This window comes from Tamandua tetradactyla, chromosome 8, assembly GCF_023851605.1.
Source record: "Tamandua tetradactyla isolate mTamTet1 chromosome 8, mTamTet1.pri, whole genome shotgun sequence".
Taxonomy (NCBI): domain Eukaryota; kingdom Metazoa; phylum Chordata; class Mammalia; order Pilosa; family Myrmecophagidae; genus Tamandua; species Tamandua tetradactyla.
The window spans coordinates 33907621-33935372 of NC_135334.1; the positions used below are offsets into that span (position 1 = coordinate 33907621).

General features: G+C 38.5%; 1 protein-coding gene across 3 annotated transcripts in view; it reads right to left on the reverse strand.

Annotated features, from left to right (window-relative positions):
- The window catches only part of CUL5 (cullin 5), a 166569-nt gene extending 151891 nt beyond the window's left edge, over window positions 1–14678 (reverse strand). For 2 of the 3 annotated variants that reach the window (XM_077113070.1, XM_077113068.1), the window contains exon 1: window positions 14202–14678. Coding sequence is in view for 1 of the 3 variants with exons in the window: in XM_077113068.1 (XP_076969183.1) it covers window positions 14202–14225 (24 nt within the window). In the remaining 2 variants the exon portion in view is untranslated. Of the gene's footprint in view, window positions 1–10635; window positions 10730–14201 lie in introns of all 3 variants that reach the window. The other variant, XM_077113069.1, reaches the window with a different exon arrangement.
- Window positions 14679–27752: the final 13074 nt, after the last annotated feature.

The window sequence follows — 27752 nt, forward strand, 5'->3', positions numbered from 1 at the left end:
CTCCAAAGCAGTGGGGGCTGGAGCCCCTTCCCCACAGGTGCGGTAGCCTGGTTATCCAAAGGGAAAGGAAACAGACTTTACTAGGGGCAGGGGTTAGCTCAACCAAGTTTCACTTATGGAATTAATTAACAAATTTTGACTACTGAAAATAGGCCCCCAGCACAGATAATCCTGGAATAACCGCTAAAGATACTAGGAGTTTTTGTCCCAGCAGAGAGGGGGCGGAATTGATGGAAAAAGAAAAACAAAAACCCAACAACTGAGGTTTTTTGAGTGGACAGCATAAAATACTAGAAAAGGACTGGACCCTAAAAAAAAAGTGGGGGGTACATAGAGCCTGGAGATACATAGAACCACATACCAACTTAAACTATTGACTGACAAATCAAAGGAGCAGGGGTCCTGCTCTGAAAAGGTTTGGTTTTGTTTCTTTCCCCAACTTTGTTTCTACTTCTTAATGGCTCATTAGATAGAACTGGAAGCCTTCTCTCACCAGCTCTGTCCCAGGCAAGGTCAGAATTAATCTTCTCTGAGAAACAAAGTAACAAGTCAGGGGAAAGGAGTTAATTTTTAAAAGCTGTACCTTCCCCAAGAAAAAGGTGGGACCAGCTCAAATAGAATCCCTCCCCCAAGGAATTCAGGCCCCAGGGACAGAAGCAATTATGGCCAATCTACAACCTCTCCTCTGTCTCAACCACAGCCCCTGCCGGGAGAATCTGCTAAAATTAAAGGCACCACAGCACTTTAGGCTGGTGGGAAGCCTCAGGCAGACAAGTGCCACAGTTTTCCCTGAAGGTGAGACCCAGCAGGATGCCAGACTTTCCCTAAGAAGCCTCTATCTTGCCCAGCATGTGGTGCTTGTCTTATAGTATGAATGACAAAGCACAACTCTACATGATTGAAAAGTTTTAAAGGTTGAATATGCTATGAAAGCTGCAGAAAATAGTAACATCTTGCAGAGTGATCATGTATGTCCATGCCTATACACTCTACAGTACTCTTAGACCTTTTGGATGCATGAAACACCTGATGGATCAATCGAGAGAATACAGAGGCTGACAGGTCATGCCCGGTGCTGACAGAGCTCATCATGCTAAAATAATGTATATGAATGTGTATGACTTACAGGCCTAAAGCACTTCCCCTATCATGGTTTATCTTTTAAAATGCACTAAGGATAGGTTGTCCCCACAGAGAAAGCTCTCAATCCTGTGAAATAATGACAAGCTCTGAGAATAGAGTGTTTTAAGGAGCAGATCGGTCAAATAATGACCTGACCTACACTAGGTATGGAGTTTTTAGGAGTTCCAAACTCCTCCCCCACCTCCTGCTGCTTCTAGGTTGCTGGCTCTCACTACTGTGGTTGTAATGCCAATGATTTTTAAGGCTACAGCAGAGCTGGGAAGAGAGGATAGAAACAGGGCAGATTAAAATGCTACAGAGCTCTCTGTTCTTAACAAATTTAAGGTGTTTCCTTGAATAAACACTCTTTGTATTACTGGAGACTTTAATTTCCAGGCTTTGAAATAGTTGATTTTGACAGTACTTTAAGTATTTTCATTTCTTTGATGGAGGGCAAGATTTTCAGATATCCTTAATCTGCCATTCTGGATGGGCTTCCCCTCTTGTAAGGTTCTGGTAAAGGCCTGCTATCAGACTAAAGAAGTGGACTTCTTTATTCATTTTTCTTTTTCATGAATTGATAGTTGATTTTCTCATATATTCTAATGCATCTATCAGGATGATCACATGATATTTCTCTTTATTATATTAATGAGTTGGATTCCATTGATATGATTTTGAATGTTAAACCAACTATACATTGCTGAATAAATCCCTACATGTTTATGCTAAAGAAAAAAGAAGTCCTTTACATCCTTGGTTAAATTTATCCCTAAATATCTGATTCTTTTAGTTGCTATTGTATATAGAATTTTTCTCTTGATTTCCTCCTCAGAGTGCTCATTACTAGTGTATAGAAACCTACTGATTTTTGCATGTCAACCCTGTATCCTGCCACTTTGTTTTTTCATTTATTAACTCTAGTAGTTTTGTTGTAGATTTTTCAGGATTTTCTAAATATAGGATCATGTCATCTGCAAATTGTAAAAGTTTTACTTCTCTCTTTCCAATATGGGTGCCTTTTATTTCTTTTTATTGCCTAACTGTTCTAGCTAGAACTTCTAAGCACAATGTTGAATAACAGTAGTGACAGTGGGCATCCTTGTCTTGTTCCAGATCTTAGAGGGAACACGTTTCAGTCTTTCACCATTTAGTACAATGTTAGCTGTGGGTTTTTCATATATGCCCTTTATCATGTTGAGGAAGTTAACTTCTATTCCTATCTCTTAAAGTGTTTTTATCAAGAAACAATGCTTGTCAGGGAATGCTGAGAACAGGGGAAAATTCAACTTCCCCAAGTTGAATTCTTGATATTCTCACAAGCAGTGTGGACAACCAAAGATATAGGCTGAGTCCCCAGTCTTGAGGTTTGTTCATAAGAAACTTAACCCCACAAAGGATAGGTCAAACCTACTTAAAATTATGCCTGAGAGTCACCCCAAGAGAACCTCTTTTGTTGCTCAGATGTGGCCTCTCTCTCCAGTCAACACAACAAGCAAATTCACCACCCTCCCCCTGTCTACATGGGACATGACTCCCAGGGGTGTGGACCTTCCTGGCAACGTCGGACAGAAATCCTAGAATGAGCTGAGACCCAGCATTAAGGGATTGAGAAAAACCCTAGAATGAGCTGATCCTCAGCATCAAGGGATTGAGAAAACCTTCTCGACCCAAAGGGGGAAGAGTGAAATAAGACAAAGTGTCAATGGCTGAGAGATTCCAAACAGAGTCGAGAGGTTGTCCTGAAGGTTATTCTTATGCATTAAGTAGATATCACCTTGTTATTCAGATGTAATGGAGAGGCTGGAGGGAACAGCCTGAAAATGTAGAGCTGTGTTCCAGTAGCCATGTTTCTTGAAGATGACTGCATAATGATATAGCTTTCACAATGTGACTGTGTGATTATGAAAACCTTGTGTCTGATGCTCCTTTTAGCTACCTTGTCAACAGACAAGTAGAACATATGGAATAAAAATAAATAATAGGGGGAACAAATGTTAAAAAAAAAAAAAAAAGATGCTTGATTTTGTTAAATGCCTTTTCTGCAATCAATCAAGATGACCATGTGGCTTTTCCTCCTTTCACTCATTAATGTGGTATATTACATTAATTGATTTTCTTGTGTTGAACCGCACTTGCATACGCAGTACAAAACTCACTTGATTATGGTGTATAATTCTTTTAATGTACTTCAGGATTTCATTTGTAAGCATTTTGTGGAAGACTTTTGCATCTATATTCATTAAAGATATTGGTCTATAATTTTCTTTTCTTGTACTATCTTCATCAGATTTTGGTATTAGGCTGACATCGACCTCACAGAATGTTAGGTAATGTTCCCTCATCTTTAATTTTCTGGAAGAATTTGAGCAGGATTGGTATTAATTCCTCTTTACATGCTTAGTACAATTCACCCGTGAAGCCAACTGGTCCAGTCCTTTTCTTTGTTTGGGAGGTTTATGATGACTAATTCAATGTAATTGATTGCTGAGGTCTTTCTCTAGTCAGAGTAGATTCATTGTGTGTTTCTAGGAATGTGTTAACTTCATGTAGGTTGTTTAATTTGCTGGCATACAGTTAGTTATTCATAATAGTCTCTTACGATCCTTTTTATTTCTGTGGGATCATTAGTAATGTCCCCCCCCACCCCATTTGTGATTTATTAATTTGCAACTTCTCTCTTTTTATGTCAGTTTAGCTAAGATTTTGTCAATTTTACTGATCCTCTCAAAGAACCAACTTTAGATTTGTTAATTCCCTCTACTGTTTTTTGACTCTCAATTCCATTTCTGCTCAATACTTTGTTATTTCTTTCCTTCTGCTTGCTATGAGGGTAGTTTGCTGTTCTTTTTCTAGTTCCTCCAGGTGGGCAATTATGTCTTTGATTTCAACTTTTTTTCTTTTTTAATATAGGTGTTTAGGCCTATCAATTTTCCTGTCAGTACTGTCTTCACTGCATCCTCTAGGTTGTGATTTGTTGTGTTTCAATGATCTTGACATATTTACTGATTTTCTTGCAATTTCTTCTTTGACCCACTGATTAAAAGAGTGTTGTTTAACCTCCATACAATTGTGAATTTTCCACTTCTTCTGTTACTGATTTCTGGCTTCATTCCATTATGGTCAGAGAAACTGCTCTGTATAACATAAATCTTTTTAAATTTTGAAGCTTGCTTTGTGACCCAACATGTGGTCTATTCTTCAAAATGATCCATGAGCACTTGAGAATGAGAAGACTGTATATTATGCCATTTTGGAGGATAATGTTCTGTACATGTCTTTAGGTACAGTTCATTCATCACATTATTCAACTTCTTTGTTTCCTTATTGATCCTCTCTAGATGTTCTATCTATTGATGAGAGTGGTGTACTGAAGTCTCCAACTATTATTGTGGAGACATCTATTTCTCCCTCCAATGGTGCCAGTATTTGCCTCATGTATTTTACGGCACCCTGGTTAAATGCACAAATATTTATGATTGTTATTTCTCCTTAGTTTATTGCCCCTTTTATTAATATATAGGGCCCTTCTTTGTATCTTGTAACAACTTTTGACTGAAAGTCTATTTTATCCAATACTAGTATAGCTACTCCAGCTCTTTTTTTAAAAAAATATATATGTGGGGTTTTGTTTTTGTTTGTATGTTGTTGTTGTTGTTTTAACATGGGCAGGCTCTGGAAATCAAGCCCAGGTGTCCGGCATGGCAGGCGAGAATTCTGTCACTGAGCCACCACCACACCTCCAGCTCTTTTTTGGTTCCTGTTGTGTGGAATATCTTTTTCCAACCCTTCACTTTCAACCTATATGTGCCCTTGGGTCAAAGGTGAGTCTCTTGTAGACAGCATATCAAGTACAGATAGGTCATATTTTTTTATCCATTCTGCTAATCTGTGTCTTTTTGATTGGGGAGTTTAATCCATTAACATTCAATGTTATTATCTTTTGGTTTTCATATGTCATATCTTATTTATCTTTCAACTCTTTTGTTACCCTTACCAATAATCTTCATTTCTATACTCTCCTCAAAGCCCTCTCTTTTATCTCTTCCTTTCAGCTGGCACAACTCCCTTTAGTATTTTTTATGGGGCTGCTCTCTTGTTGATGAACTCTCTGTTTCTCTTTATCTGTGAATAGTTTTAACTCTCCCTCAGTTTTGAAGGACAGTTGTGCCAAGTAAGGAATTCTGGAAGGCAGTTTTTCATTTCAGTACCTTAAATATTTCATAACACTGCCTTCTCAACTCCATGCTTTGTGATCAGATATTAGCACTTAATCTTATTGCAATTCCCTTGTATGTGATGAACTGTTTTTCTCTTGCTGCTTTCAGAAGTCTGTATCTTTGGCATTTGATATTCTGATTAGTGTATGTCGCACAGTAGGTCTGTTAGGATTTAAAATGTTTTGAGTTTGTCATTCTCCTTGAACATGCATATTTGTGTTTTTCATAAGAGTTGGTAAATTTTCAACCATTAATTCCTCAAATTTGAACAGGCAGATGAAAGAATCAGGGAATTAGAAGATTAGACACTTGAAATCTCACAGACAGAAGAACAGATAGAAAAAAGAATGGGAAAAAATTGAGCAGAATCTCAGGTATTTGAATTGTAGCATGAAGTGTACAAATATATGTGTCATGGGTTTCCCAAAAGGAGAAGAGAAGGGAAAAAGAGGCAGAAAGACTATTCGAGGAATTAAAAGCTGAAAATTTCCCAACTGTTATGAAAGACATAAACATACATGTCCAAGAAGCTTGTTGTTAATTTGATGTTAATTTAAATCCTAAAAGACCTACTCTGAGACATATACTAATCAGAACATCAAATGCCAAAGATAAAGTGAGACTCCTAAAAGCAGCAAGAGAAAAGCAGTTCATCACATACATGAGATTCTGCTCAAATTTTTTCTATTCTTTTCTCCATCTATTCTTCTGTCTGTGAGATTTCAACTGTCTTATCTTCTAATTCCCTGATTCTTTTGTCCACCTGTTCAAATCTGCTGTTGTATGCCTCTAGTGTATTTTTAAGCTATTCTATTGGGCCTTTCATTCCCAGAAAGTCCTGTTTCTTTCCATACTTCCAAACTTTTTTTATGCTCATGCAATGTTTTAATATCCTTTATCTCCTTAGCTATATTTTCCTTTATCTCCTTGAATTAATTTAGGAGATTTGTTTTAACATCTTTGATTAGTTCCAAATTCTGTGTCTCCTCCAATGTTTTAATTTGTTCCTTTCACTGGGCCATATCTTTCTGTTTCTCAGTATGGCTTGTAATTTTCAGCTCATGTCTACACATCTTATTATCCTGATGAGTTTACTCTTAAGGTCAGTTTCTCTCTTTTGCCTAGGGTTTTATTGTTGATTGACTTTGTGTGAAGGCTCTTCTTTGACACTTGGTCCAACTTATTCTAGACCTTTACCATTGGTAGTATTTGATCAGATTTTTTTCAGTTCTTCTTCATCTCATTCTTGCCCTGGGTATGTGTGGAGGCTCAAGCCCATGACTTCCCATCTACTCTCGCTATGGGAATGGTTTTAGAAGAGAGGAGGGTCAGAGTCAGAGGTGAAGACAGAATGTGTCTCTCGTAACAATTAAAAAATTAACTTGCCACATCTAGAGACACCTGGGGCTCCACAATTTTGATACTCTTTGGCAAGATTCAGGGAGCCATTGGCCCCAGGCCTGGTAGAATTTTAAAGATTGTACTATTTGTGCAATTGTTTCACCCCCAGGGGAAAGCTTTCTTTCTTCTGTTCCTTTTCAGGGAATCTTGATCCGTTCTGTTTGTTTGTTTTGCCTCTACAGTTTTCTTATTCTCCTTTACCTGCCTCTAGCTGCTTTTGTCTGGAGGCAAATTCTGGGGCCAGGGACACCTGGGAGAAGACTTCCCCACATCAGTATTACCCAGCCAAAACAGCACCAGGGAACCAAGAAGGGGGCACAGACCATTCCAAAAAGCCCTGGTGAGAGGATCAAGAAAGACGCCAAAAAGCCTTTTTGATGGCTACCCAAAGTTGTGCTTTCCTGCTATTACCATCAGATGGCATTCTTCAGCAAATTTTTTCCCCACAGCCCTAAAGAGGCCCTGTTCCTCTGAACTTCCCCTGCCTTTGTCACTGTCATGGGTAGGGATGAAACAATAGCCAGGTGGTCCCTGTCCAGGGTGGGCTAAAAGACTCAATGATCACAATTTATCAATCAGAAGTAATGATTAGTACTCAGCTGTGCCTCCCCGCACCCCCACCCAGTTCTCGAGAGAGAGGGCTTCCACATCCTTCTTCATCCACAGCACCCAGCCTGGAACCAGACCCAAGACAACTAGCCTCAACAGTGGGGGTGAGGTACTGGCACTTGCTGCCAAATGTTTTACTCCGAGTTCTTTACTACAGTGCCTCAGCATCTTTGCCCTGTTCTTCCTGGATGCTATACAATGCTCCTGTGGCCTCCAGCACCCCAGAACAGTTGTTTCAGATGGTTTTTACCTGTTTTCTAGCTGCTTTTGGTGGAACATTGAGTACTGCAGCTCCCTACTCTGCCTGCTGTCCCAAAAGTCTAGGTCACTGATTTCTGACAAGAGCACCACGTCCATGCAAAGGGGAAAGAAAAGTCTTTTCAACAAATGGTGCTGGGGAAACTGGATATCCATATGCAAAAGAACAGAGGTGGACCCCTACTTCACATCATACACAAAAATCCACTCAAAAAGGATAAAAGACCTAAATTTAAGAGCTAAAACCATAAAACTCCTAGAAGAAAATATCAAGGAAAATCTTCAGGAACTTGGAGTACAAAATGGATTCTTAGATATGGCATCAAAAACATAAGCAACAAATGAAAAAACAGATAACCTGGACTTCATCAAAATTAGAAATTGTGTACATCAAAGGACATTATCAAGAAAGTGAAACGACAACCTACAGAATGGAGTAAAATATTTTGAAACCATACATCTAATAAGGATTAACTATTCAAAATTTATAAAAAACCCCTAAACTGAACAACAAAAAGACAAACAGCCTAATTTAAAAATGAGCAAAAGACTTGAACAGACATTTCTCCCAAGAAGATATAAATGGCCAATAAGCACATGGAAAGATGCTCAACATTATTAGTTAAATACAAATCAAAATCATGAGATACCACTTCACACCCACTAGGATAGCTTTTTTTTTTTTCTCTTAATGGAAAATATGTGTTGTCAAAGATACAGAAAAACTGGAACTCTCATGCATTGCTGGTGGGAATAAAAAATGGTACAACCCCTACGGAAAACATTAAGTGAAATAAGCTAGACACAAAAGTACAAATATGATTCCAGGTATATGAAATAAAGAATAAACAAATTCACAGAGACAGAAAGTAGATTAGAGGTTGCCAGAGACTGAAGAGAAAGGGTAAATTACTAATTAAAGGTATAAACCTTTTGGGGTGTTTGGGGTGATACAAAAATGTTAGTGATAGAAGGTGGTGATGGTAGCACAATACTGTAAAAATAATCAGTGTCATTTAATTGTACACTTGCAAATGGTTACAATGGCAAAATTCTTACGTGTTTGTTACCACAATAAAAAGAAATAACATCTACACAATTAACAGTAGTTATTTATATCACCTGTATTCTCTCATGCCCATAACATTCTGACCATAACATAAGGAGATCAGTTTTTTTAAAAAAACTTGTATTTGTTCCTTCTGTGAAGCTCCTAATCTACTGATTATGGATTATACCTAATAAAAGCACTCTAATAACTTTACAAAAGGAATTCAATTTGCAGATTTTTAATTCTTCATATAAGTTAGGAGGTTGTCTATTTGAATGCATGGGCTCCCACATACATCTACTAGCCACTAGTGCCCCCACTTGTTAACACCACATCTGTAATACCATTAACTATAAGAACCACAAGGTTACAGCATATATTTCAATATTGGCAATTCTCACCATATTATAGCCACAATAATGTTTCAGGTGTTCCTCAAATATGCCAAGCTCAGCAATGCAACCTCAAGACCTCTGCCTAGAATGCAGATCACTCAGGTCTTAGCTCCAATATAGCCTCAGAGAAGTCTTTTAAAACCAAACTAAGAAAATGTCCTTCTCCCATTAATCTCTTCAGATTCCAGAACCAAGGTCTTGAACCGGTGGGAGAGATGTTTTGACTGGCTATGATATTTAAATTATAATTCCAACTAAGTGGAAATTTTTATATCTTGGAAATGACCAGAATGCTATGGAATCTGGCTAAAAGATCATCAAGTGGCAGAAAAGAAAAATTCAATAGAATATAATTGAAAGCAATATTTGAGGAAAAGATAACATTATTTTCTGTTGTAAAGAAATAAGTAAAATAATGTCCCCACCTTTCAAACTCTATTATATTTTCCTCACAGCCCTTACTACTAAAAAATCTATTCAGCTTATTATTTACTTCTTTGATGTCAGTCTTTACCCATTAGAATATAAGCTCCAAAAACTACGGATCTTGTCTGTAATAATCACTACTCTATTATTGACACTTAGAATAGTATCTAGCACACCGCAGATGCTCAGGTATTTGTACAAAGTCCAGTCACACAGATGGATAAAATATTACTTGATATTACTTATCCATGGATTATGTTTAATGACCAGTGTTTTCACCTGAGTTGTATCCTCTTTAACCAACAGATCAGGCACAAATTTACCTTACATATAGAACACCAAAAGTAAGAGGCAGATGTTTTTGGTGATACAAATCAGCTCAAGAGGATCCTAGGCAAAATATCTAATAAGAAAAAAGTTTTTGGTGATACAAATCAGCTCAAGAGGATCCTAGGCAAAACATCTAATAAGAAAAAAGTGTCTTTTATCCATCTCTTTCTCCACCCTTCTTCCCTGTTCACCAGGTAGATTCCTTGATACTCTCCAGGAGTAAAATTTCCCTCCTCTAATACATTTGATAAATGACTGAGCTCTCAAATTTACCCTAAACCATAATTTACTTTTAGCAGCTTTAATTAAGATCTATCACCTCCACATTATGGTAACTGCTCACACATTTATTTCCAGAGAAATGAAAGATTCCCACATTAACATTTATCATACAGTTACACAGTTACTGATTTAGTCCATTATCCCCACTCGCACCCCTTTTCATTATCAACATACACACCTCTGAATTAGTTTTCTCCATAGAAAATAGACACATTACATTGTGTTCAATGCAATCATGTTTCTAGAAGAGGATACTGAAGTGAGTGAAGGCAACCCTAAGGACCATATTCCTCTTAGATATCCATTTTTCAAAAGGGCAACTGCCAACAACCAAATGAGAAAATTGACACATTAGGGTCTTAATGAAGCTCCAGTTCAACAAATTTATTAAATAGAATTAGCCAGTTGTGGATCTTAAGCATATTTACTGCTAACATTCAAATCTTGGTATCACATCCATATTACCTACGAAGCATGTTCCTGACTCAATGACTTTACACAGGATGTTCCCTCTGATAAAATCTGATAAAGATAGTACTACCTAGAAACTCTTCAAAATAGATAGTGGCTTGCTTCCTTGCTCCATTCAGGTCTCTCCTCAAATACCATCTCCTCAGAAGCATTCCCCCATCACCCTATCAAAAAATAACAATACCAATCACACTCTATTCCTTGTTTTTACAGCATTTAATATACAGACATAATAAAAATTTATTTGCTTATATGTTTAGTGCTTCTCTTCCCCCAAAAATGTAAGTTCCACAACGGCAGGAATTTGTCTGCCTAGTTTACCATTATCTAACTGAAATTAGAAAATGCTCAATAAATACTTGTTGGATGAATGAATTTATTTTCCACAAACCTTATGGCTTACTGTTATGGTTTTCATGAACATGGTATCATTAGCACAAATGCCCCTGATTCATGGTCAACTTCCAAAACCAGATTTTGAATAAACACAAAACAAAGGTAATGATGAGTAACAGGTTTTATGTGTCAGACCCCAAAATATAGGGCTTGATAATATCTTTGCTCACATATTTTTAAATATTCCTCCTTACTTATGAAAATTTATTTTAAATTTCCATGCCTAGCATTGAAGGCCTTTCACAATCTGACCCCAATGTTCCCTTTTTATTCTTATCTGCTACTCCTTTCCTGTGTTCTGGGCTACTATGCTGCTCAAGGAACACCATGCATATAGAATGCAACACAGCATGCAGTCCAGTCTAAACTGCAGCCAAAACAATTTAGTCTCCATTCCTTACACTTCCCTAATTTTATTCTAAATACCACCTATAAAAATTCTAACCATTTTTCAAAATCCAGCTCTTACTGCACAAAACCTTCCCTGAACATCACGCCAGAAATGATGTCCTTCCTCTGTGAGAGACCATATAGCAGCTGGTAACACTCCTTAAGTTAATGACTTATACTAAATCATCAGCACCGTTTTATCTCCTTCCGTTTATGGTAAATTCCCAAAGGCCGTGGTCATTCTTTTACACATCTTTGTATCCTTTATGGTGTCTTGCACATAGATGTCTAATCAAATTATTTTAATAATGAATATCTTCTACAGACAATTTGAATTGTTTCTTTGTGTCCATCCTTTCCTCTCAAAGGATAAAAACTTTTCCACTGAGAAAAGTAATGAGCTTTAAATTGCAGTTGAAAAGTCTAGGATTCTCTTGATGGGTTGGTTTTACATCCCCCTCCTTTTCTCTCTCCCCTTTTCTGTATCTAATTGGAAAGAGAATTAAATTTAAAAAGTCTTTTAACCAATCGATACCCATCCACTAAGCATCTAGGTACATTATTGCACTAGACTTGTCTTTTTAATCATTTACTTCTCATTTACAGAGCACCTACCATGAGTGACAACAGTCTGTGTAGAAAGACATCAACAGATGGATAAAATCAAGTCCCTGCACTAATAGCGTTTACACTCTGGAAAGGGATTTAGGTATGTAAACAGATCCTACCGCTAATAAATAAGGCACAACATAAGTGCTAGAAGAGACTGATACAGCGCTACGGTTGTGCAGAGTAGGTAACCATTCTAGCTGAGGTATCTGGGATGGTCTTGATAGATAAATTGGATTTTAACAGGCAAACACTGGAGCGGTGAGGAGCATTCCTGGCAGAAGAAACAGCAAAGATAAAAAAATCATTAAGACCTGGGCAAGCTAGAGAACCAACAAGTAACTATCCTGATAGTTGTGTGTGTGTGTGTGTGTGTGTGTGTGTAAGAGAGAAAATAAGAATTAGTTATTAGTGAGAAGAAGACCAAGCTGTAAAGATCTCAAAGAATTTAAACCATCAAAAGTTATGAGCAGGAAAGTGATATGGTCATAACTGTGTTCACTCTAAAACTAAGATAAGAGTTAAGAGATAAAAATAGTGAAATCATGGGAGTTAAGATCGTCCCAGGAAAAAAGCACAAACAGAAAGGGTTGAAGATCAAATCCTGAAAAATAATTATAAGTGGGCAAGGGACACACAAAGCAGGGCAGGGAAAAACACAAGGGATTTGAGAGACAGTAGAACAAGTAAAGAATAACGTCATAAAAACCAAAAAAAAAGAAGCAGAAGTAGTCACCAGTACAAATGAAGGATGACTGGATCAGAGAAAAATCTAATCTGGTAATCAGGAGATTTCTAGTGCTTTTAAGACCAACAGCTTCAATATAACGGGGGCTTGAGTGGGAGCCAAGTTACAGCAAGTTAAGGAAAGAGGCAAAGAATTATAATGGCAGCAAGAGGGGGTTGCTTTTCCAAGACCTGTGATGATGAATGGAAAGAGAGAAAACGGCAGAAGTTTGAGGCGAAGCAAGGTATAGGCTGAGTTTAGATGAGGAGACTTGTGAACTTTCTTACAGGTATGGAAATGAGAAAAACTCAGGCACAGAGAGATTAAGAAACTTGTCCAAAGTCACAGATTTAAGTGACAGATATTCAAGCAGTGTAGCTCCAGACCCTTACCCTTTTTTAAAAAAAAAGATATACTGCCTCTTAAATTAGTAAAATGACATCTTCATTTTATCAGACAATCCCACCTAGTAGGCAGTTAAGTAGACTGGAACATGATGGTGAAGTTATAGTATATTTTAATATGTTCTATTATGCATCAAAACTGCCTGCAGGCATGATGATATGTCTGAGTGAAGAAGAGACGATTCATTGTATTTATTTTCCCTAAGCTGATCACTACCCCCATTCCAATCAATATTTTTAAGGTAAAAGGTTCCTACCACAAACACCCAGAACAAGACTGGGGCCATGTCTACCTAATTCTCCTCCAAACTTTTTAACTGATGGTAGAGGTTTCGGCCTAGATTTCCCTTGCTATTCAAATATAGAAAAGCATCTTCAAATGTTTTCTTTGATAAGGTAACTTCCCTAAGCCCTGAAGTGACACTTCATCAGTTTTCACCTGGTTAGGTGCTGCAATGGAGTGGGAGTGGGAGTGGGAAGCAGTTTCTTAAGGAAAAACAGGAATAATATGAACTCAAAAATTGGGAGGGGGTGAAGTAGGAGGGAAGGTGTAGCGTGCAGAAAAGGGAGGAAGGGGTTGGGATGGGAAACACTGTTAGGTCTGACTTGAAATTTCATGCAGAACAGAAATTGGGGAAATAGGGGTCAAGTAGTTGAAACCTGTTAGGCGGTAATTTCTTGGATTTTCCTTTTATGTGTCTCGTACTCTCGCTTCGAAAAAACTGAGACCGTCTTAGACTCTGGCTTCGACAGAAACTAAGACCCCCGCCCCCCGCCCCCCAAAGTACTAAAGGCCCAATCCGTTAGAGCACAACTCGCCCATTCACCCGTTCCATCCGGCCAGAGCTGGTCCTCTGAAAGCATCGCTCTCCGCTAGCCCTGCGGCGGGGCTTTCACTCTGCCGGCTGCCGGCGGGGGAGACAACCAGAGCCTCTCGACCCCAAGGCCAAAGACCAGTGCTCCGCTTCTCTGCGGCAACCGTCGCTGCCTCCCTTCCGGTGAACAACCCCAGAATGCTCCACGTTTCGCTGCTGAACCAGAACCAAGCCTTTTCCAAAGAGATGAATTTGGTGGTCACGGAATAAACCCCAGAATGGAGTAAGGTCTTACCTTTAACAGATTAGACGTCGCCATGTTCCTTCAACTTAAATTCTCGCGAGACGACGCGGGATTTCGTGGCGCTCCCGACCAGGCCACAACAGGAGGCCGGAGTTTCCACCAGGGATCGATAGGCCCTTGGGCCCGAACCCGGGGTGTGGTGGGCGCGGGGGTGGCGTGCTGAGACCTGACCTCGTCCCAAGCACCGAGGGCTGCTTCACTTTTTACCCCTACATGGTCACCGGAGCTTCCCCACACGGAAGAGTTCATGCAAACACTCGGGGAGGCCGGAAAGGCAAATGGGGAGAAAGTGACGGGAGCCGACCTGAAGTGAAGGAGGACGCATCGACTCCTCGAGCCTGCCCCACTCCTTCGAATTAGCCTTTAAGATTGCACCAACAGCAGCCACCGTCAACCAATTTAGCGCTGCTTAGGCCTGGCAGGTCGGGTCCGCGGCCACATCACGTGATGCGGCGGGCGGGTGCGCGCTCGGGAGCGAGCCTGGGAGCATCGGAAGACCAGGAGGCAGCGGAGAGGACGGGAGCAACGCCCTCTGCTGGCGAGATCCGACCTTTTTTTTCATACCTAAAGGGGAATACAGGATCTTGAAATGCTTAGAACTGTCTTCATTAAGGACTGGCACGTAGAAGGAGCTCAGTAAATATTTGTTGAATACATGAATGCATGAATAAATGCACAAAAGTGATAGCTATTGCTTTATTCAAGAGTGCCTGGCACACTTTTATTGTGAAAAAGATTGTTGAGGGAATGAGCATTAATCTTGGATTTCATCACGACACATTGACCTAGAAAATTCGAAAATATAAGCCCCCAAGCTCTATCCGCTCAGATCACAAACTACTGGCCAGGGGAGCAGTATGTTAATTTTATATAAAGAACCTTCAGTATACGTGGTATTGTATTATGCATGTTTACAAACAGTATTCATTAATACATTAATATGTTAAAAAGAAGTGAGAGTTATGAAGTAAAGCCTAGAAAAGGGATGAAACTTGCAATTTTAAGTGTAGTAGTCCATGTAGTTCTCCCTGAGAAGTCGGCAATTGAGCAACCACTTAAAGGAGTTGAGGGAGCTGGCCATGCGAAATGTGAGAAAGCATTCCATAGGGAAAAGCAGAGGAATATACCTGAGGTGGAAGGTTGTCCAGACTGTACAGGGAACAAATTAAAGTGTCCAGAACAGAGAAAGCAAATTAAGGACTAAGAGCATATAGGAACTTGTAGGAAACTGGAAGAACTGGCTGTTCTTCTGGGTGAGATGGGGAATCATTGCTGGGTTTTGAACAGAGTAATGACACCATCAACTCCCGTCTTACCATCCTGAGTACTGTGCATGAATAGAAGCAGAAAGGTCATTTACAAGTCTTGTTAATATCGCATTTACACCAAATGAGTTAATAGAGAGAACCTGATTAAAACTGAACATTTACTAAGTGGCAGAACAACAATTCAGAGCCTCTATACCTGTAACGTCGTAGCAGAATGGTAACATGAGGAGGACACTTAAAGGTCAATTTTTTCTACAGTTTTTGTTTGGTTTTTTAAAATAATTTTTTATAATTAAATGTTGGGGGATTTTAAAAGTAAAAAAAAAAGCCTCTTTTCCTCCTCACTGCCCCCAGGCATTCATCATGTTGAGTGAAATAATCCACACACAAAAAGATATGATTCTACTGATGTGAAATAGAATGAGCAAATTCATAGTCAAAAAGTAGAAAACAGTTTACCAGGCGTGTGGGTGGTGGCACATGCTTGTTCAGTTGACTGGCTGACACTATACTCCCCCCATTGCAATTCCATTAGTAAAATGGAATTTTATACCTATAACATGCCTACTCCTCCATATTAAAGTGTAAGGCAAAACCACCCTACCGAGGCACTCTGATCCTTGAATCTGGGTGCTTTCCCTAGTGCAGTAGCCTGAATAAAATCAATTTCCTTACTTATTCAGTGTTTTTTACCTTAGACAGTAGGCAAAATAGAATATTTGGTTCTCTTCTCTGTCATTTCCACACCTTTCCTTCATGCAAATCTGCTTCTTCCCATCTCCTAAGTTTCCACATCTCATTTTAAAGCATTACCATCCATCCAATTGCTCAGGTCAAAAACCTAGGAATCCCCAACTCAGTAGATGAACGCACTGCCTCTCCCCTAGGTGAGACATGACTCCCAGGAGTGTAAATCTCCCTAGCAATGTGGGACATGACTCCCGGGGTTGATCTGAGACCTGACATCATGGGATTGAGAAAGACTTCTTGACCAAAAGGGGAAGGGGGAAGAGAGAAATGAGACAAGATAAAGTTTCAGTGGCTGAGAGATTTCAAATAGAGTGAAAAGTTATTCTGGAGGATATTGTTATGTATTATATAGATATCCCTTTTTAATTTTTAGTGTATTAGAAGAGCTATAATTCCTTATAATACCTGAAACAGCGTTCCAGTAGTCTTGATTCTTTTTTTCTTTTTTCTGTTTTGTATGCTGTATGGAGGGGGTCACAATTCATTCTTTTTCCATGTGAGTGTCCCCTTATTGCAGCACCATTTGTTGAATTTTTTTGTTTCTTAGGTTGGTTTTGTTCTTTGTTTGTTTGCTGTTTTATTTGTTTTGGAAGTGCATGGGCCAGGAATTGAACCCTGGTCTCCTGCATGGCAGGCAAGAATTCTACCACTGAACTACCCTTGTACCCCCTAGCCTTGACTCTTTTTTTTTTTTTAATTTTTTAATTAATTTTTTTAAAAAAATTACAGGAAAGAAACACAAACATTCTTAATATGTGATCATTCCATTCTATATATATAATCAGTAAATCACAATATCATCACATAGTTGCATATTCAGCATCATGATCATTTCTTAGAACATTTGCATCAATTCAGAAAAAGAAATAAAAAGACAACAGAAAAATAAAACGAAAACAGAAAAAAAAAAACCATACACACCATACCCCTTACTCCTCCCTTTCATTGATCACTAGCATTTCAAACTAAATTTATTTTAACGTTTGTTCCCCCTATTATTTATTTTTATTCCATATGTTTTACTCATCTGTTGACAAGGTAGATAAAAGGAGCATAAGACACAAGGTTTTCACAATCACACAGTCACACTGTGAGAGCTATATCATTATACAATCATCATCAAGAAACATGGCTACTGGAACACAGGTCTACATTTTCAGGCAGTTCCCTCCAGCCTCTCCATTTCCTCTTGGATAACAAGGTGATATCTACTTAATGCATAAGAATAACCTCCAGGATAACCTCTCAACTCTGGAATCTCTCAGCCATTGACACTTTGTCTCATTTCACTCTTCCCCCTTTTGGTTGAGAGGATTTTCTCAATCCCTTGATGCTGGGTCTCAGCTCATTCTACGGTTTTTCTCAATCCCTTGATGCTGAGTCTCAGCTTATTCTCGGATTTCTGTCCCATGTTGCCAGGAGGGTCCACACCCCTGGGAGTGTCCCATGTAGACAGGGGGAGGGTGGTGACTTTGCTTGTTGTGTTGGCTGGAGAGAGAGACCACATCTGAGCAACAAAAGAGGTTCTCTTGGGGGTGACTCTTAGGCCTAATTTTAAGTAGGCTTGACCTATCCTTTGTGGGTTTAAGTTTCATGTGAAAAAACCCCAAGACTGGGGGCTCAGCCTATAGCTTTGGTTGTCCACACTGCTTGTGAGAATATCAAGAATTCAACTTGGGGAGGTTGAATTTTCCCCCATTCTCACCATTCCCCAAAAGGGGCTTTGCAAATACTTTTCTGCTCACTGATCAAATCACTTGGGGATTCATCAGGGCATCACTCTGGACAAACCAACAAAATCTCATGTCCTACCCAAGATTCCATGTACTTATGTTGTTCAACCAAGCTATCTACATAAGTTATATTACCCTAGCCTTGACTCTTGATGACAATTGTAGAACAGTGTGTTTTTTACGTATGGCTTTTACAGTGTGACCATGTGATTATGAAAACCTTGTGGCTGATGTTCCCTTTATACCTTTATCCAGGGTATGGACAGATGAGTAAAAAATATAGACAAAAAACAAATAAATAATGGGAGGTGAATAAGGGATAAAAAGAAATTGGATAGAGTACAAACTAGTGATCAATGAGAGGGAAGGATAAGGGGTATGAGATGTATAGAGTTTTTCTTTTTATTTCTTTTTCTGGAGTGATGCAAATGTTCTAAAAATGATTGTGGTGATGAATACACAACTATGTGATGATACTGTGAGCCACTGATTGTATACTTTGGATCGACTGTACGTTGTGTCAAAATATCTCTAAAATAATTTTTAAAAAGCTAGGAATCTGAGATGAACGAATCTTAAGGACATTATGTTGAGCAAAATAAGCCAGAAATGAAAGGACAGATATTGTGGGTCCTCACTAATAAGAATTTACTAAGCAAACTCTGAGAATTGAATTCAAGAAGATAGGTTACCTGGAGATAGAAAGTGGGCAGAGATTAGGCAATGGATGATTAAGGAGTACTGAATGTTCAATAAGGCTCATTATAAAGCTTCCTGGATTATAAGCTATTACAGTGGTCACATTTATTCCTGAGTTTTCCTATTATCTCTAAATTCTGAGATGCTGTGTTCTTCGTGTATAATCTGGAAGTGCCCCAGAACTTTGGCACTGTATGACACCTGGGACTCAGAATTGGAGTTCTGCAGCTTTGAGTGTCAATATTACTCCATGCAGCAATTGTTAAAGAAGCTGAAAAAGAGAACAGACTTCAATTAGAGATGTGAATGAAGCTGATCTGGTTAGGACTAAGGTAAATTAGAATTCAGTGTAGGGGATGATATTATCTGTGTTTTAAATGTGTGAGAACAAAGGAAGAGATGTATATTTGGAGCAAAATTTAAATTTTCTATAGCACACAATCTAATTTAAATGTCTGTTCAGTTTATTTGAACAACCTATTTACATGGAACCTAGAATAGGGAAGGAGATCTTGTTATTCTATACAGGCTATTGTGTACCCTGATACATTCCAGAGTATTGGGGGCCCAAAATTTAAAAAGTATTTGCAAAGTCCCTATTGGAGAAAAAATTTGGAACTATTAAACTTCCCCACCTGGCAAATTCCTGATATTCTCTCTAGCATTAGGGACTCCCAATGTAGTAAGCCAAGCCCTTGATCTTGAGGTTTGCCCTTAGAAACTTATTTCTGTAATGGTGAACCTAAGCCTACTTATGACTATGCCTAAGAGTCGCCTCCAGAGAACCTCTTTTGTTGCTCAGATGTGACCTTTCTCTCTCTAAGCCAAACTCTGCAATTGAACACACTATGTTCCCCCCATAGATGGAAAGAAATGACTCCCAGGGGTGTAAGTCTCCCTGGCAGCATGGGACACGACTCCCAGGAATAAGATTAGCCCTGGCATCATGGAATTGACAATGCCTTCTTGATCAAAAGATGGAAAGGAAATGAACAAAATAAAGTTTCAGTGGCTAAAAAATTTCAGATACAGTTGAGAGTTCGTTCTGGAGGTTACTCTTATGCAAGCTTCAGCCAGATACTGCAAATTGCCACAATATGCCAAGCCCCAACCAATAGTATTCCTGAAAACCCAAAAAAATACTCTGTGCTCTAAGACTCTATGAAAGTTTTATCTAGTAAGTTTATTTTTACAGAAACTTAAAGCCTCCAGATGGCTCCCATGCCAGGTAAGCCTTGAAACCCAGAGGTAATAGTCTCTCCAAGAACATCAGCTGGTTTCATTCTCCTACCCATAATGTCAACACGCCTTCTCAGCATGAAGAAGTCAGAACTGTCATTGTCCAGGTATCCCTGAAGATTGAGAGAATGATCAAATGGGAGGAAGGAATTGTAACAGAGAAGTTAGGATTTAGCAAATGATTATGACTATTGACTCATATAGATATTTTAGCTTCTAGTGTATTAGAATAGCCATGAGGAAATACCTGAAATTGTTGAACTGTAATTCAGTAGCCTTGATCTTTGATGATAATTGCATAACTTTATAGTTTTCTTTTTGTGGCTGTGTGATTATAAAAACCTTGTGACTGAAACCCTCTTTGTCCAGTGTATGGGTAGTTGAGTAATAAAGACATGTATGGAAAAAAATTAAAATAATAGTTTGGGAATATGGGGGAAATACCCCTATATAAACCATGGATGATAGTTAATAGAATTACTTTAATAATTTTTCATCAATTGTAACAAAAGTACTCCTGTTAAAAAAAATAGAATTACAAAAAAAAAATCTAGGAACTATCCTTTCCCCTTTTCCTTTATCCCTTAACACTAATGCATGAGCAAAGCCTCTTGATTTTGTTTCCAAGACATAATCTGTATCTATCCATTCTGCTCCATATTCGCTGTCATCACCTTATTACAAGTCAAAATAACTTCAGCAGGTTCCTAACTGTACTCCTCTAACCTGTTCTCTATGCAGTTGGTCTGGGTTGGGGCCAGACAGAACAATTAGCAAACATCTGCTGCATCATCAGGTTACCAAATGATACATTAGAGATTACGGACATAATCTGGGGGAGCTAAAAGATTATTATTTCCAATAATTACCTTATTATTTAAAAAAAGCATTCTATATATTTCTTGTTAAAATATTTGTCATCAACTATCATAATCATCATTTGTAGATCATATAAATCATTTAGCACTTTGCTGATTGAGGCATTATATCACCACTGAATTCCATTTTAATGTAACAGAGAAAAGAAATGAACAAATACCTGTTTGGAGTTCTTTACCTTAAAGTATTGGTCAATCATTTGGATCAATGAAAAGATAATTCTATTTTCAAGTTTCAGAGAAAGGATAATCAACAACCTTATTGAAAAGTTTTGTGATACACTTAGTAAAGAGTAAAGATACCAGCATTTTATTACAGTACTGAAGAAAATCTTTTATATTCCAGGATATACTTTAGGATTCAATAACACAGATTTTGGTAGGGAAAGAATGAAACAAATAATTATCCTCTGCTTTGGATACGGAGAATGTTTTATAGATGCTGAATATTAAAGAAAAAACTAGGGTTTTCTATTACTATTTTCTGTTAAATAAAAAGGATACCCAATAATGTCAGTCTGGTTGGGGCCTCAGTCAGGACTCAGGACTCTACCCCTATTTAACAGTCTTGTTCGTATATTACAGACTAAATTTCAAGATGACAAGAAACTGTAGAGATATCTAATATACCTAAAGAAAAGAATCAGAATCTAAAATATCTCAACTGGCTGGAATAATGGGCTAATGTGACAATATTTAGCCATGAAAAAAAGTGAAATCTAGTGCTTGGTAAAATCTCTCACTTAAGAGAATGTGTTTTAGAACCAAATGTACCCTGCCACTTATAAGCAGTGAGACCTTGGCATATTGTTTAACCCTGAGTCTTAGTTTCTTCATCTGTAAAGTAAGGATAAAAAAGCATCTATATCACAGAGTGACTGTAATGATTAAATATGATAATATAAATAAAGCATAATGTATTTCACATGGTAAGCTCCCCATATTTAATAAAAATAATACATTATAAGAGCTAAAATATATAGTATTTACTATATGTCACACACTATTCTATGTGCTTTTCAGAGATTAATACCTCAAATGCATGAGTTTAATCTCTCCTTATAGAGACTGTTACATCTGGGAAAAGGAGAAGTCAGGGGTGGCTGATGGGAATGATCCAGTAGAGGGGGAAATGATGATGCAGGAAACAGAATAGGGAAAATTGCTGTGACCATATTCTTGACAGGGAGAGAGAATGGCGCCTAATGCACAAAAGAAGGGGAATTGGCTTCTTCTGAGAGCATGGAAAGTCACAGAAAGTAGAAGAATGCAGTAGATGTGTGGTTGGAAGTGAAAGTTCTCTTCTCTCATTGAAGTTGGAAGTCAGGTTATCAGCTGATAGTGTGGATGTTGTGAGGTTTAAGGAAAAAGGATAAAAGAAGATAATAAAGTGTCACCTAGGACAGTAGGAGAATGAAGAGATGAAGGAAATGTATGATATCTGAGCCATCCCTAGAGTCTACTTGAGACTAGTGGTTTTGAATTTTAATCGTGACCACTTAGCATAGCTTTTCCCCAGCCACATTCAGCCACCCAGGTGCAGGCACTGAGTAGGCATAAAATAGGATGTAATCAACATTGGCTCTTTTACCAAGACAGAATGTTGGAGGGAGTTGAGAGTGTAAGTAAGGAAGTGAGTATGATTATTGACCATGGAGATTAAGCTAGATAAGGAGAGTGAAGGACAGTGAAAAGATAGTAGGACCAAAGGTCCAGGTGAGACTCTAAGGTTTGTTTGAGCTAAGGTACTAGAAGGGACTGAACTAAAAGGTGGTCATTATTGGACAGTGAAATAACTGAGTTTATGAAGGGGTTGCAGTTATTGGCAATGACCAGGAATAAGGTATGATCAAAGGAGAGAGTAATTGAGGTGGGGTGGAAGACAGTGATTAAAAGAGGAAATCAGGGAATTAATATGTGCCCAGCTGTATGGCAATGAGGGGGGTAGCTGGAGTATCAGGGCTTCTTGGAGACACTGACATAAACAAGGCTAAAGACACAATGTAGTTAGTCTTAAGGGTGGAAAGGCAGCAATGGGAGTATGTCACGGGGTAGGGATGGCTGAGGATCTTGTGGAAGCAACAGAGAACTCCAGAAACCCCTCTTCTAGGCTTCAGCTCAAGTGTGGAAGCCAGGGAGGGACAATTTTACTCCAAATCCACGGGGTTCTTGGGAACGCTCCTGATCCTTGCTTGAGGAATCAGGGAAGCTGAGAAAAGACATGTGATCATTTGACATACTGAGAATTTTAGGCAACAATTTTTAATGACTAGTTTAGAAGACAAATGCATTCTCAGAGCAACTGGTGAACGATGACCCTTCTTTCAAGGTTTTCATTAACACTTTTAAACCGATGCCTCAATTGTATTTTCTAGCCATAGCTGAAGAATATGGGATTTTAATATCCTATTTCCATAATAGAAAATTAAGCCTCCAAATGCTGAAAAATAACAAAAGTGTATAAAGATTAAAATACTGCAAAACAACGCCGTGAGGCATCAGAATTACCAATGCTTAAAAAACAGCACTGATTAAGAATGTGATTTTTGGAACAAATAGCTATTTCAACCAATATGTTGTGTTGACCATTTGCATCCAATGAGCTAGCTTTGGGTCTAATTATCTTCTACTCTATCAGCTAGAGTTAATTGACAGCAGTGGAACTAGAATCTAGTCTTCCGGTTTGAAGGATGGATTCAGAAAAGTGTCAAAGAAAACAGAAATAAGAACGTACTGTCCGTGTCTAGCTTTCCCTGTGAGACAGAATGTCACTTTCGGATCCGATTCTTCGCTTCTCCCATGAAGTTGCCTCACTCACCAAAGACTCAGACTCTAGTTTCTCTTACCCGCAGTTCACAGCGCTGGCCCTCCCCTGCTTTACTCTCACAGTGTGCCCTAAATTTCTTCAGGTAGTAGAGGAGTGTTCCAACAGAGAGAGTTTTTTCATATTTTCTGATGTTTTTGCTGGACCGGCTTGCTTATCCACTAGACCTGTTTGTTTCAGTGCCCAAGTCAGGCCCACCTCTTCTCCCTTGCTCACCCACTGAAGAGATTACCCAGGAACTAGAAACTTTCCAGGTTTTAATGCCAAGTTCCTTAGCTTCTCGTTCTGGCGCCCTCTGTGGACCACTGTTGGGCTTGCAGTAGGTGGGGAGGGAAACGTTCAGATCTCAATGTCACCCCCAAGGAATAGGTCAGTCAACTACAAGGAAGGGGCTGCCATCTGAATTAGAGCATTGACTTGTTGGTTTAAGAGAGATTTCAGGGCGGGCCACAGTGGCTCAGCAGGCAAGAATGCTTGCCTTCCATGCCAGAGGACCTTGGTTCGTTTCCTGGTGCTTGCCCATGTAAAGAAAAAAAAAAAGAGAGAGATTTCAGACAAAGATCCTGAAAGACACATACATACACACACACATGCACACACATACCAAAACTTCTAACACTTGTTTCATTACATGTAACTACATTATATATAATTGCATTATATATAATTGTGCAATTATTCACACCAGAAAAAACAAACAACTTTCTTGTCTAATTAGCACTACGCAGAAGAAACACAAATTAGCAGCTGCTGGCCAGTTATAACACTTTTTATTCATGCTATCATTTGGAGGCCTTGTCTAATTAGAATTTTATTTTCAAAGTCTATAAAAATACTTCTTTTTATTCAAGTCTATCATTTGAAAACTTTAATTAAAACTTATGTTTAAATTATTTCAGTTTAGACAATTAATTTCCAAGATAAGGATGGACTTATATGAAGATAATATTTTTAGTAATGGAATTTAGAGATTTACTTTCTACATGAAACTCAGTTTCTTAATTGAATTCCACCTGAAGTAAACTGTCAGAGTATTTTTTCTGTCCCAAAGCAATCTAGTAGCTATAGCACAAAGGATGTATCCTACTCTATTTTTGCTTAATATGTTACTTATAACTTATAAAATTAAAATATCCCCAAGATTCTCAAGTCTAGGTAATGAGAACACATCAACAGTAATACCTACATTTTCCCACTTCCTCCATCAATCTCCATTTCTTCCATTTCACATATATTTTGTTTTGTTTTATTTTATTAGTCTCCAGGACTGATTGCTCAGGAGTGATTCTGTTTGTGTTTTTCAGCTGTATTCAGCTATCTAAAATGTATTGGTGATTTCAGAGAATATAAGTAGAAATGCTAATTATGAGCCAACTGAGAGCAAGCAAAAGGGGGAATACAGGGCTTTAAAATATCTACATTAATGGTTGTAAAGCTATATTGGAGAATGTATCTTCAAAGAGAGGCACATTAGTAGCTTTTATCTCCTTTCTCTCTGATTTGAACTTGGCTACCCAGGTATAGAATGTGCAGCTGGAAAACCACAGATTTCCCTTCAACTCCTGCAAATTTATAGTGATTTTAGTCTGGTTCTGTCCACTAGACAGACAAAAGAATCAGTTCAGACAAGCAGGAACATCCTGACACACTTAATCTTTGATATGATTTTCCCCAAATTAATCCATATATTCAATAAAATACCTAAAGGATCTTTTTAAAAATGAAACTTGACAAACCAATTTAACATGTTTCTGGAAAATAAAATGATCAAAAATAGCAAAAAATAAAATTTTTTGATGACAAAAGAGGCCTTGCCCAACTAGATATCAAACCATATTATATTTATTTTCAATGCTTGTTTACTTTTTAAAAAACTTATAGAAAATTTTACAAAAGTAGAACAAATATTAAAATAAAACACCACATGCCTACTATATTAATTTCCTTTTATGCTCTAACAGATTACTATAAATATCATGGCTTAACACAACACAAATTTATTCTCTTACTGTTCTGGGGGTCAGAAGCCTAAAGTGAAGGTATTATCAGGCATGTATTCCTTCTGAAAATTTCAGGGGAGAATCCATTTCTTGCCTTCTCCATCATCCAGAGGCTGCCCACATTCCTTGCCTTTGGCCCCTTCCTTCAACTTTAAGGCCAGAAGCAGAGCATCTTCTCAGTTTGACTCTGCTTCCATTATTATATAGCTTTCTTCTTTTTCTGACTTAGACCCCTTCTTATCTCCCTCTTATAAGGAGTCCTGTGTTTACATTGGACCCACCCAGATAATCCAGGATAATCTTGATAAATCAGGCATTTGAGGAATATAGGTAATAACAGTAACTATAAGGACAGTGGGATTGGGTGGCTCTCACTAAGCACAAGAAAAGGTCAGTGAAAATCTGAAAGCAGTCATTGCCAGTTGAAAACCAAGTGTGAAGTCCAGAAACTCTCCCTGGTAGCGTTCAAAGAAACTTTATCTCTTGCGATGGAAGGACAGAGAAAGCAAAGAACAGGCAGGCCCATTACTTTATCATCAGAGTAGCCAAGCTTCAAAGAAAAGCTCCCTACAAGGCAAGTCTTCTATGCCAAAGTCAGGGCTCTGATTGAGAAAGAACAGGAACTTGATACATGTGATGAGAACATCTAGGTTGGTAACCTAGAAAATCTTGAATCACGAGACTTCCCTTAAACTTCTGAGCCTGAAGAAGTAGTCTACCCCTTCCTATTAAGAAATAGCACTTCTCCATTCTTGATGGTGATGTAAATGTCTTTTCCACATAAGACAACGTGTGCCTCTGCTCCTAGACACTAGGTCTAAAGCCAGGATTGTCACAATATAACCTAGTCACAAACATGCAAGGACTGATAAGGAAGGAACAGGAATATATCCTACAAGATGCTACGATTGCCAGCAAGTGCAGGCAGAAGCTGGGAAATCATGCTGCTATGGATTCTGAAGGTGCATGATAAGCAATAGAAGGGTAAGAGAAATTTTATTGATTTGGAAGCACTCTCTCAGAATAGTGGATTTAGTATTCTGGTAACAACTCCAGGAGATGCTGACAACTTTCTCTGAGAATGCCCTCTAGAAATATGGAAAAACTGATATCCACACTAAATGTTGAAATGCTAGAATTGCCATGAAAGATGGTAGAAGAAAGGATTAAAAGGCTCAGAGAAGTGGGCATGCTGAAGTGGATATACTTTGTAAAGTGGAAAATGCTCTGGATTATTATGCTCCACAGAAAGACTTGAATGATACATCGGTTACTATGGCAATAAGGAATGTCCTGGTAAGAAGGGTATCTGTGTCACTAAGAAATCAGTTACAGCTTTTGTCTAGCAGCCAGGTATGATAGTAAGAGAGGTTATTAGAGAATTAGGCTCCCCGATAGTAGGGGGGATGATAGGACCCCTAAATAGCAGAGACTAGGCAGCAACACTTAACACTAGAAGCCAGGTGGCCACAATTATTAAAATGTATGTCAAGGTCAGAGGGGCTATCAAGGGTGCCTGACCTGCAGAGAGTTATAGGGATGATTAATAGAGCATAGGGTACCTGTTGCAAAATATATGGGAAGTCAAGCCAATATGCTCAGTCTATACTATCAAAAGAAATCAGGAGGTTGAGGGAAGCCACTCCAATAAAATGTCAGGATCCCTTGCCCAGTTTGTAGACTTGAACCAATTTTCAGATCCAAAGACAACTGACTTAAGAAAACATCGGATCCCCAAGAGGAGGACAATGTGACACCTTGGCAAGTATACACAATAATGGTCTTCTCCCAAAGAAGACCTACAGCCATTTACCTGGGTAACTATGCACTGGGGAAAGGGAAAAATCCAGATATTTCAAGGACCATTGAACTCAGGGTCCAAGTTGATATTGATATTCTGAGACTTGAAGTGGCTCATAGTCACATCGTTAGAACAGGAGTATATGGGGACCACCCAGAAACTGCTGACTTGATAAAGCATTATAAATGGTTTTATAAAGCATTATAAAAGAGCTGAGATGCCTGCTCAGTGAAGATATTTTATGAGAATGGCATGCCATCCTCCAGGATGCAGGATATACTTTGAATGAAGACATTTATATAGTGCTGTGTCTCCAAACAGGAAAAATGCATGGGTTCAGGAACCAAGGG